Below are 11,616 nucleotides of genomic sequence, written 5' to 3'. Positions count from 1 at the left end.
TCTGTGCTAAGCACTTTCCCTTCCTCTTGCAGGATCCAAGTTCAAGCCCCTGGTCCCCTCCCACGGGGGGGGGGGGGAACACTTCACAAGCAGTGAAACAGTGCTATATAGAGTCTCTCTCTCAAACACACACAAGCCACCTGTTCTCCAGGCCCAGCCATTATCTGTCTCCATAGTCCTGTCACCTCCCACCTGGGTTAAACAGAAACGGGCAACTCCTACCAACCACAGGCACAGCGGCTGCTCTGGTGTCTCAGCTGCCTCACCTACTTAAAGAGGTGGTGCCCATAGGCAATGTTGTAAAGGTAGAGCACAAGTCATACCAAGACACAGCTTTATATTTTGTACAAGGACCGTTTTGGGAACTAAACGGTATCCTCCAGTTGGTTTTAATGACACACTGCACCCATCCAGGCTGAGATTTTTAATAAACCATTCCTGATATTAAAACTTTCATGCCATTCAGGTCTCTGATGTGAAGGAAGAGAAAGCTGAATGAATGCTCAATTTCCCAGGGGGGGGAAATCCCAGTCATTATGTTGCGTTTTTGTGGGGGGTGGAGGGGTGTCCTAGCCCCCAAACGAAGAGCTAACGAGCAGTAAACATGCTGTTCCATTTGTGTCTGGGCTGCCTGCCCTTAAATCAGAGCTGCATCGTGGACGCACATTTTCTTCAGGGCTGCAGTGGCTCACTTTGTTTCTTGAAAGAGAGGTTCCTAGGCTCCTTCTAGAGCCTCTACCACCAACGGTAGTGGGCCAGCGCTCGGTTGGCCTCAGCCATCTTGTGCATCTCGTGCTTCTTCTTGATCACGGGACCTTGGTTGTGAAAAGCCTCTATCAGCTCATGTGACAACTTCTCTGGCAATAGCATCCTCCGGTTCTTCTTCTTCCTGCACTCAGTAATCATCCACTTCATAGCCAGGAAGCGACGGCGTCGCTCTGCTAGTGGCACAGGGACCTGAGGAAGACAGGACCAGGGCAAGTTGATCCTCAGGCCCCCTCCTTCCTCCCTGAACTCTTTTTTTTTTTAATTAAAGATTTTATTTATTTATGAGAAAGATAGGAGGAGAGAGAACCAGACATCACTCTGGCACACGTGCTGCCGGGGACCAAACTTGCGACCTCATGCTTGAGAGTCTAAAGCTTTACCACTGCGCCACCTCCTGGACCACCCTCCCTGAACTCTTAAGGTATTCTCCACGGCTTCTGAGCCAGGCTTGGCAAGCCATCCCCCCAGCCCCTCCCTAGGGTAGAAGACATACTCAGTTTGCTTCATGAATATCTCTTTCATATTTATTATTTTATTTTTATTTTTTGCCTCCGGGGTTATTGCTGGAGCTCAGTGCCTGCACTATGAATCCACTGCTCCTGGAGGCCATTTTTCCCATTTTGTTGTCCTTGTTGTTGTTGCCATTGCTGTTGTTGTTGTTAGGACAGAAGAAAATTGAGAGGAGGGGAAGACACACCTGCAGACCAGTTTCAACACTTGTGAAGTGACCCCTTGTAGGTGGGGAGCCAGGGGCTCAAGCCAGGAACCTTGCGCTTCATACTATGTGTGCTTAACCCAGTGTGCTACCGCCTAGTCCCCCTTTCATATTTATTATTATTTTATGGTGGTGCAGGGGACTTGTGGTGTGGGGGCCTGACCTGGGACTTTGGAGCCTCAGATATAAGAGTTTTTACATAACCATTATGCTATCTCCCCTCCCTTTTTTTATTTTTACCAGAGCCCTGCTTAACTCTGGTTTATGATGGGGGAAGGGGGGAGTGTTGGGAATTGAACTTGGGAACTTTGTTGCCTCAGGCATGAAAAGCTTTTTGCATAATCCATTATGCTATCTCTCCAGGTCAAGTGAATATCTCTTAAACATAGTTCTTTCACCTACAAATGGAACCTCAGCCAAATTGAAATAAACAAAGCCTTGAATGGTTAGGCAAGAGATCACAAATACTTCAAAACAAAACCCTTTTATCTATGAATCATTTGCCACAGATCCCACTATGTACAGGGTATCATGATAGACACTAAGGACACACAATGAGGATCTGTATCCTTATGTCTATTATAAAGGAGCAGGCAAGAACACCCACTCATGACGAGGACATATGATTGAATGCAATGATAGAGGCACCTGATTTGGCTCAATAGAGGAAGGTGAAGTCTCAATCATGGTTCAAGTGTTACAGCAGACACTGCTGTATAAAGATGAAACATAAACATAGATCCTCACCTTGAAAAGCTTACAACTTAGGAAACAGGATGCTGAACAGAAGGGAGGATAGAAGATTAGGAAATGGGGGTTAAGCGCACGTGGCACAAAGCACAAGGACCGGCGTAAGGATCCCGGTTTGAGCCCCTGGCTCCCCACCTGCAGGGGAGTCGCTTCACAGGTGGTGAAGCAGGTCTGCAGGTGTCTATCTTTCTCTCCCCTCTCTGCCTTCCCCTCCTCTCTCCATTTCTCTCTGTCCTGTCCAACAACGAATGACATCATCAACAACAATAATAACCACAATAAGGCTACAACAACAAAGGCAACAAAAGGGGGGGAAAAATGGCCTCCAGGAGCAGTGGATTCATGGTGCAGACACTGAGACCCAGTAATAACCCTGGAGGCAAAAAAAAAAAAAAAAAGATTAGGAAATGGGACCAGATGGTGGCGCACCTGGTTAAGCGCTCACGTTACAGTGTGCAAGGACCTAGGTTCAAGCCCCTGGTCCCCACCTGCAGAAAGGAAAGCCTCACAAATGGTGAAGCAGGGCTGCAGGTGTCTCTCTGTCTCCCTCTCTCTCACCCCCCCCCCTTTTCAAATTCTGTGTCTATCCAATAATAAATAAATAAAGCTATTTAGAAAAAAGATTAGGAACTGTTTGCTCTTTCCTACCTCTGCCTGCGAGATAGCTATCAATACTGCTCCAACTTGGCTCATTCACCAAGTGCACCTCTCCAGTTTTGTTTGTTTTTTATCAGTCCTGCACAGTTCTGGTTTATTTATGGTGGTACAGAGGACTGAACCTGTGACCTCAGAGCCTCCGGCATACACAGTCTTTCTGCATAACCACTGTTACCTCCCCCACCCTTATGTGAGCAGCCTTATTGTCCAGACCTGATCACTCACCTGGTAGAAATGGGCACCCCTGAGAATGGGTACCAGCCCAATCACAGGTTCACAGTTTTTCAGTGCTTGGTGGAAGATGGTGTAGGGGTTACGCTCAATGGCTGCCTGAGTTTCTGCAGAAGCAGTATGGTACTTCTCAAATTGCTTCCTTTTCACAGCTTCCAGAGTCTGTAAAGGGATACAGTGGAAGAGGCTGTACCAAGATCCCTAAAAGATTTAGTAGCCAGCTGATCTAGTACCTTGCCTTTTACTCCTATCATGGCTTCTACAGTAGTGCAGTTTTCCCTCAGCAAGTCTAAGATAAAGTTCTGGCATACCTATCACTGTCTTTGAGTCGACAAGTGTATGAAGTAGCTCTTTTTGATGCCAGACTGAAAGAACACAGTCTACAAAGCTAAACAGAAGATGAGAGAAGCAAGAGGTACCTGTGTCACGAGGGATCTGGCCAGTATTTTGTTTCCTCCTTTCATTATCATGTTTGTGAATTTACTTTAAAAGAAAAGAAAAAAAAGCAACATGTTTAGCTTCCCAAGGAAGCACCACAGAATCCCTAACAGCCCACCTTCCCTGATATAGTCCCTGTCAGTGGAAGAAAGTCGTTTCCATCTAACCTGATCACAGGGTCTTCAAACACAGAACTTGTTTTTGCCGCTGGGGCAGCTTTGATCAGCCGAGTTTTCTTTAGCTCTCGCTCATACTTCTCTTCCTCACTCAGTTCGGCCAAGGGCTTGCGGTAATAGTCCTTGTCAGTCTGGGGATCCATGAATTCAGGACCATAGCGGCTCCACCTCACCTGGATTAGCCTGGGGGGGGGGGCGATAGAGGAAAGCTGACTCAAGGTTTGACTTAACAATAGGCGTATTTGCCAACCCGTGCACAAGTGCTAGCTAGCCTCATCCAGTCCGCCAGCCAGCCTGAACCACCACAATGCTGGCCACGGTCCTAAAAGGTTGAAAGTCTTGACCTAAACAAACCAGGGAAAGTTTTCTTGACAAGTGTCAACACTGAGAGGAGATTCCAGGACGTCAGGGAAGGCGCCCCGCTATACAAGCCCTAACTCAGGTCCCAACAGACAGAACATCTCGGTTCCGAGCTGTCTGGCAAGCCTGCGCGTTCGGCTCGGAGCGAGGACCCTTCACTAGCTCTCTCCCTCGGGCAGGCGACAGGCAGGAAACATTCAGGCTGGCCAAGGTCAAGCAGTGAGTGAAGCACTAGGGCTCTGGCGACCTCCAGGTTCTCTTCAAGTCCCCGAACGACCTGCCCGAAACCCATTCGTTCCCCGCAGGTTTCTCTGTGACGAGTCAAGCGGACTCCCCCAGTCACCCGCCGTTCTCTCACCCTGGAAGCTTCAGGCCGGCGTTCGGCAAGTTGAGCACTAGTCTCGCCCACCCTCGCACAGTGCTCAGCACGGGGGCAGCCATCTTGGCTGGCCACGAGGACCCCAGTGAGGGCTGTCCTCGAAGTGCCTGAATAAGTAACAGGAAGAGGCTCCGCGGGGCCCTGAGTCTGCGCGTCACTCCGATCGCGGCATTAAAGGTCTCTCACGTGCACATCCAAAGGGAAGAGCCCAAAGGAAATACCCGCCTCGCCTCTACCCGTCTCAGACTGGAGGGACCCTCCGCGGTAGCGTCGGCTCCACTCAGGGCCCCATGCAAGCCCCGCCCCCGCGGGACTCCTGCGAGCTCTCGCGAGGTTTGACGCCACGGGGTTGGCCCGGGCGGCTGCAATATGGCGGAGGCGGAAGGCGAGAGTCTGGAGTCCTGGCTGAGTGAGTAGCTGCGGCCGCTTCTGCCCGCCGTCGAGCCGCCAAGCTGCCCCTGTGCGTACCCCTCGCCCCCTCCGCGCCCCCGCGATGGCGCCCCGGCTCCCTGTGCTGCGGCGCGAGCTGGGGTCCGGTGCGGGGGTTGCGGGCCCCGGGACAGCCGCCGCCAGGTGTCCTCGGCCGACGGGCATCGGCACTCCGGGGAGGTTGGCGATGGCGCGCGCGGCCGTGACGCCGAGACCCCCGAGAGAGGGGGAAGCTCCGGCGTGGGGCTGAGACTCGGGGGGCCTGGGCGCCGCTGAGCAGCACGCACAGCTTCAGAATGACCGTGAATTGAGAGAGAGAGAGGGGCGGCCATTGCACGCAGGCGGTGTGTTTGAAGTGATGATAATTGAAAGAGAACGACGGTGAAGAAGTGAGTCCTGCCCTTTCCCTGCAGTGACCGTGCAGGTGAAATCCTTTAGGGTCTCCTGGCGCCCCCACACCAGCTCCGCCGAGGACCCCAGTCGGCTGGTGTAGTTACGGTGGCCGCCCGCTGCAGGTGCTGATTCGAACTGCCAGTAAGGAAACAGGAGTTGAGTTAACCTTGTTAGCGGTTAGTTCTGTGCTGAAAGGTTACTAGGTCCCCATTCCTATAGACTGAGAGACCCTGGGCGGGGGGCGGGGGGGGGGCTCTTTAACTGAAGCTCCCAGTTGGGCAGTGATGGAGGGGCAGGCTATCTAGACACCACCCTGTGTAGAAAATCTCTTTATGTTGCCTCCCGGCTCTTCGAGGTGATGGCCATTTCCTCCAGTTTCCTGAACTTTGCTTAGGTCACTCCTTTACCTTGTGGGACCCAGGCTGCTTTCCGAGATCTGCAGTGGTAGACAGGTCACGTAACCTTCTGTGTATATGGGACTGTTCTCCAAAGGACCCGAGTGTTCCAAAGACTTGTCATCTATCTAGCATCCTAGTGAAGCAGGTACGACTGTAGCAGTTTCACCAAAAAAGAGGACACCACCCTGATTCTAATCAAGGCACTTGCCCAGAGCCACCCACCTGAAATTGGTTCGCAGATAATGGTGATTTACAGACGCCAGTGAGGACATTGGAGTCTTTTGTGTGACCCGAGCTGCACTTCATTGGCTAGGTTTAGAATTATATTTTGAAACAGGAGACTTGCTATTGAAGAGACTGGAGATGTTGAAGGTTGGAAGTGGAATGGTATCTGGAAAGGCTAGACCCGAGATTAGCTTTTGCCCCTGTCCTGCTAGATATATTTGGGGCAGTGTTTTCCTTCCATTGCCTTTTGTCAGCTTCATAGGTCCTGTGATTTAATAGTGTGAACAGCACCAGTTGAACAAACCAGTGCTTGGGGTTCAGTACCGTCTTAATCTAGGTGCTTGTTATCCCCCTGGGTTCGCCAAAATAATTGAACCCTCTCCTCTGCCAGGCCCAGTGCCTTAGGACTTTCCCCTCCTCTCCTCAGTTCTACCTTCTGCTTCCACAAGAGCACTTCTTCTTCTTCTTTTTTTTTAAATATTTATTTCCTTTTGTTGCCCTTGTAGTTACTGTTATTGATGTCGTTGTTGTTGGATAGGACAGAGAGAAATGGAGAGAGATGGGGAAGACAGGGGGAGAGAAAGACAGACACCTGCAGACCTGCTTCACCGCTTGTGAAACGACTCCCCTGTGGTGGGGATCGGGAGGCTCGAACAGGGATCCTTCTGCCGGTCCTTGCGCTTTGTGGCACCTGCGCTTAACCCGCTGTGCTACCGCCCCACTCCCCACAAGAGCACTTCTATTGCATCTAATCATCGCACTGTTGCACACACACTCCCACCTGTGTGTCTTCCTACTACTCTCCCTTGAGTTGGTCAGTAGACTGTTCTAGTCTTTGCAACACATATTGCTTGTGTGTGTGTGTGTCTGTCTGTCTGTCTGTCTGTCTGTCTCTCTCCACTGGAGCACTGCTCAACTCTGTCTTACAGTAGTGCTGGGGACTGGATTAAGACCTTGAAGTCTCAGGCATCAAAGTCTTATTACGTCACCCTTATGACATCTCCTGGTCCCCACACTGCTGATTTTTTTGTTTTTTATTTTATTTATTTATTTATTTATTTTTTAAAATATTTTATTTTATTTATTTATTCCCTTTTGTTGCCCTTGTTGTTTTATTGTTGTAGTTATTATTGTTGTTGTCATCGTTGTTGGATAGGACAGAGAGAAACGGAGAGAGGAGGGGGAGACAAAGACAGACACCTGCAGACCTGCTTCACCGCCTGTGAAGTGACTCCCTTGCAAGTGTGGAGCCAGGGTTCGAACCGGGATCCTTATGCCAGTCCTTGTGCTTTGCGCCACCTGCGCTTAACCCGCTGCGCTACAGCCCGACTCCCTTGTTTTTTATTTTAACCACGGGCTTGGTGCCTATACTGCGAGTCCACTGCTCCCAGTCCTCCCCACCCCCCTTTTTGAAGATAACTTTTTCTTTTATTAGCTTTATTTACTGGATAGAGACAGTCAGAAATTGAGAGGGAAGGGATGATAGAGAGGAAGAGAGACACCTGCAGCCCCGCTTCACCACTCGCACACAGAGTTTTCTGCAGGTGGGGATCGGGGGCTCAAACTCAGGTCCTTGCGCGTTGTAACGTGTGCTCAACCAGGTGCGCCACCACCCACCCCTCCTTTTTTTCTTTATTTGAATAAGATAAATTGAGAGAGAAGGGAGGAAATGAGAGTCCTGCAGTACTTGCTTCACTACACAGGAAGCTTCCCCTCTGCAGATAGGGAGTGGGGGTTCAAACCCAGGTCCTTCCACCTGGTACTCTGTGTTTAACCAGGTCTACCACCGCCCGGCCCCCACATTGCTTTTCTCACCTGGAAACCCTCTCACCTCCCCTTTTTAAATTTCTTTATTGGGGAATTAATGTTTTACAGTCAACAGTAAATACAATAGTTTGTACATGCATAACATTTTCCATATAACAGTACAACCCCCACCAGGTCCTCTGTCATCCTTCTTGGATCTGTATTCTCTCCTCCCACCCACCCACCCCAGAGTCTTTTACTTTGGTGCAATACTTGCCAATTCCAGTTCAGGTTCTACTTGTGTTTTCTTTTCTGGTCTTGTTTTTAATTTAATTTTTTTTAATTATCTTTATTTATTGCATAGAGACAGTCAGAAATCGAGAGGGCAGGGGGAGATAAAGAGGGAGAGAGAAAGAGAGACACCTGCAGCCTTACTCCACCACTTGCAAAACTTTCCCCCTGCAGGTGGGGGCCAGGGGCTCAAATTCGTGAGTCCTTGCGCATTGTAATATATGTGCTCAACCAGGTGCACCACCACCTGGCCCCTGTTTTTCAACTTCTGCCTGAGAATGAGATCATCCCATATTCATCCTTCTGTTTCTTTTCTTTTTTTTTTTTAATATTTATTTATTTATTTATTCCCTTTTGTTGCCCTTGTTGTATCCTTCTGTTTCTGACTTATTACACTTAACATGAATTTTTCAAGGTCCATCCAAGATTGGCTGAAAATAGTGAAGTCGCCATTTTTAATAGTTGAGTAGTATTCTATTGTGTATATAGACCACAACTTGCTCAGCCACTCATCTGTTGTTGGACACCTGGGTTGCTTCCAGGTTTTGGCTATTACAAATTGTGCTGCCAAGAACATATGTGTACACAGATCTTTTTGGATGGATGTGTTGGGTTCCTTAGGATATATCCCTAGGAGGGGAATTGCAGGATCATAGGGTAGGTCCATTTCTAGCCTTCTGAGAGTTCTCCAGACTGCTCTCCACAGAGGTTGGACCCATTGACATTCCCACCAGCAGTGCAGGAGGGTTCCTTTGACCCCACAACCTCTCCAGCATTTGCTGCTGTTACCTTTTCTGATGTATGACATTCTCACAGGAGTGAAGTGATATCTCATTGTTGTCTTTATTTGCATTTCTCTGACAATCAGAGACTTGGAGCATTTTTTCATGTGTTTCTCGGCCTTTTGGATCTCTTCTGTGGTGAATATTCTGTCCATGTCCTCCCCCCATTTTTGGATGGGGTTATTTGTCTTGTTGTTGAGTCTGGCAAGCTCTTTATATATGTTGGTTATTAGCCTCTTGTCTGATGTATGGCATGTAAAGATCTTCTCCCATTCTGTGAGGGGTCTCTTGGTTTGGGTAGTGGTTCCTTTTACTGTGAAGAAGCTTTTTAATTTGATGTAGTCCCATAGGTTTATGCTTGCCTTAGTCTTCTTTGAAATTGGATTCGTTTTATTGAAGACGTCTTTAAAATTTATGCGGAAAAGAGTTCTGCCAATATTTTCTTCTAAGTATCTTGATAGTTTGTGGTCTAACATCCAAGTCCTGATCCACTTGGAATTTACTTCTGTATTTGGTGAAATACAGTCGTTCAGTTTCATTCTTCTGCATGTTTCAACCCATTGTTTCCAACACCATTTGTTGAAGAGACTCTGCTTCCCCCATTTAATAGTCTGGGCCCCTTTGTCAAAGATTAGATGTCCATAGGTGTGGGGGCCTATCCCCCTTTTTTTTGACTGCTTTAAAATCCATCCCAGGGTGTGTGTGACAGAAGCAGAAGTGTGTACAGGGCTTGTAAGTATGAGGTCCCAAGTTTGATTCCCAACAGTGCATATGCCAGAATGATACTCTGGTTTGTACCTTCTCTCTCAGTAATTAAATCCATTCCATATTCTTCTTTTCTGGACTAATTTTGTTGTTTTCACAACTTGATTTTTAAAATATTTATTTGAGGACAGGGGTAGATAGCATAATAGTTATGCAAGGGACTCTCATCCCTGAGTTTCCAGAGTCCCAGGTTCAATCCCCTGCTTCACCATAAGCCAGAGCTGAGCAGTGCTCTGGTTAAAAAATAAATAAATAAATAAATAAATACTAGATATTTATTTGGATAAAGGCAGAAACTGAGATGGAAGGGGTGATAGAGAAAGACACACCTGCAGCACTGCTTCACTGTGGAAGCTTCCTCCCTGCAGGTGGGGACTAGAGGCTTGAACTTGGGTCATTGAGCATGTAACTGCACTTACCACCACCACCCCTCAGAGGTTCTTCCCAAAGACTGTCTCTTGAATTCTTCAACCTTCTCTGAAGTTCCTGGTCTTGTCATAGTCGCTATTTTAGAAATATCACACCTGCAAAGTGAAGGGCTCGCCAGGGCTGGTGCTTTCTTAGCCAACTTCTCCCACTCTTCAAGTGTCATTCATTACCATTTTCTCAAAATTCCTAAGGAAATTAATTTTAGCATTTAAAGCTATTACCTAGTATCCATATCTTTTGTTTGTTTATCAGAGCACTGGTCAACTCTGGCTTATGGTGGTGTGGGGATTGAACCTTGACTTTGGAGCCTCAGCCCTGTTTGGGGTACATAGTAACAGGTGTTTGATTTAAACAAGGAATTAAAAATTTTTTTTAGTGATTTAATAATGATTGATCACCAGAGTTCCATATCCCTCCCGTCCATCGGATGTCTCCCTAGTCTTTATCCCTCTGGGAGTATGTCCATACTGGGGTGCAGAAGGTGGGAGGTCTGGCATCTGTAGTTGCTTCTCTACTGGACATGGGCACTGATAGGTGGACCCATACCCCCAGGAATTTTTTTTTTTTTTGGTTGTTTCGTTTTGCTTTTTGTTTGTGGTGGTTCATTTTGACTAGACACTCTTCAGCTCTGGTTGTTTCTCTGGTGTGGGGTTAAACCTGGGAAAACAAAAGAGTTCCTGAAAAAGGTTGGTGGGAAAGGAGAGAAAGGGAAGTTAGAGCCAAATAAATTCTGGAAAGATGAGAATTCTAATATTTTGTTTACTTTGGATACAAATAGAAAAATTAAAAAGGGTGGCAGGGTGGTGGCACACCTGGTTGAGCGCACATGTTACAGTGTTCAATGACCTGGGTTCGAGCCCCCACCTGCAGGGGGAAAGCTTTGCGAGTGGTGGAGCAGTGTTGTAGGTGTGTCTCTCTGTCTCTCTACCACCATCTTCCCTCTCAATTTCTGGCTGCCTCTACCCAATAAATAAATATAATAAAATTAAGAGAAAAAGAAAAATTAAGAAGGGGACAGATAAAGAGATATCTTCAGCACTTGTGAAACTTCCCTCTCCCCCCCAAAGGTGGGGACCTGGGACTTGAACCCTAATCCTTGTGCATTATAACATGTACACTCTACCAGGTGTGCTGCCAGCTGACTCCTGTGAATTCTATCAGTAGCTGAGAAGTTAAATACTGCAGTTACCAGGCCCCTGTTTCTTCTGTACCAGCTGAAATTAGTGTTCCAGGAGAATTGATAATAGGGACTCTGGGGGGCTGGGTAGTAGTGCAGCGGGTTAAGCGCACATGGTGCAAAGAGGCAAGGACTGGTTCAAGGATCCCGGTTCAAGCCCCCAGCTCCCCACCTGCAGGGGGTCGCTTCGCAGGTGGTGAAGCAGGTCTGTCTTTCTCTCCCCCTCTCTGCCTTTCCCTCCTCTCTCGGTTTCTCTCTGTCCTATCCATCAACAACAACAGCTATGACAATAATAATAACTACAACAAAAGCAACAAAATGGCCTCCCGGAGCAGTGGATTCTTAGTGCAGGCACTGAGCCCCAGCGGTAACCCGGAAGGCAATAGGGACTCTGATAGATTAGAAGCAGGTGAGCCGTTAGGACCTGACAGGATAAAGGAAGGAATGAGGGGGCCGGCAGTAGCGCAGCAGGTTAAGCTCACATGAGGCAGAGGGCAAGGACCCGAA

The 11,616-nt window shown here is 48.1% G+C and overlaps 2 protein-coding genes across 4 annotated transcripts in view; one reads left to right on the top strand and one right to left on the bottom strand.

The window, feature by feature from the left end:
• Positions 1–409: 409 nt before the first annotated feature.
• MRPS7 (mitochondrial ribosomal protein S7) lies at positions 410–4,750 on the bottom strand. Its single transcript, XM_007524811.3, has 5 exons — positions 4,454–4,750; positions 3,727–3,918; positions 3,541–3,604; positions 3,116–3,283; positions 410–957 (listed from the first exon to the last, which is right to left on the bottom strand). Exons 1-5 carry the CDS (start codon positions 4,534–4,536, stop codon positions 736–738), a joined length of 729 nt encoding a protein of 242 aa, XP_007524873.2. The 5' UTR covers positions 4,537–4,750; the 3' UTR covers positions 410–735.
• The window catches only part of GGA3 (golgi associated, gamma adaptin ear containing, ARF binding protein 3), a 27,211-nt gene continuing 20,343 nt past the window's right edge, over positions 4,749–11,616 (top strand). For all 3 annotated transcript variants that reach the window (XR_009552927.1, XM_060202732.1, XM_016189121.2), the window contains exon 1: positions 4,749–4,883. Coding sequence is in view for 2 of the 3 variants with exons in the window: in XM_060202732.1 (XP_060058715.1) it covers positions 4,844–4,883 (40 nt within the window). In the remaining variant the exon portion in view is untranslated. The remainder of the gene's footprint in view (positions 4,884–11,616) is intronic.

Source organism: Erinaceus europaeus, chromosome 12 (genome assembly GCF_950295315.1).
Source record: "Erinaceus europaeus chromosome 12, mEriEur2.1, whole genome shotgun sequence".
NCBI lineage: Eukaryota > Metazoa > Chordata > Mammalia > Eulipotyphla > Erinaceidae > Erinaceus > Erinaceus europaeus.
The sequence above is the reverse complement of the archived record's forward strand: the minus strand, read 5'-3'. Positions and strand labels throughout refer to the sequence as shown.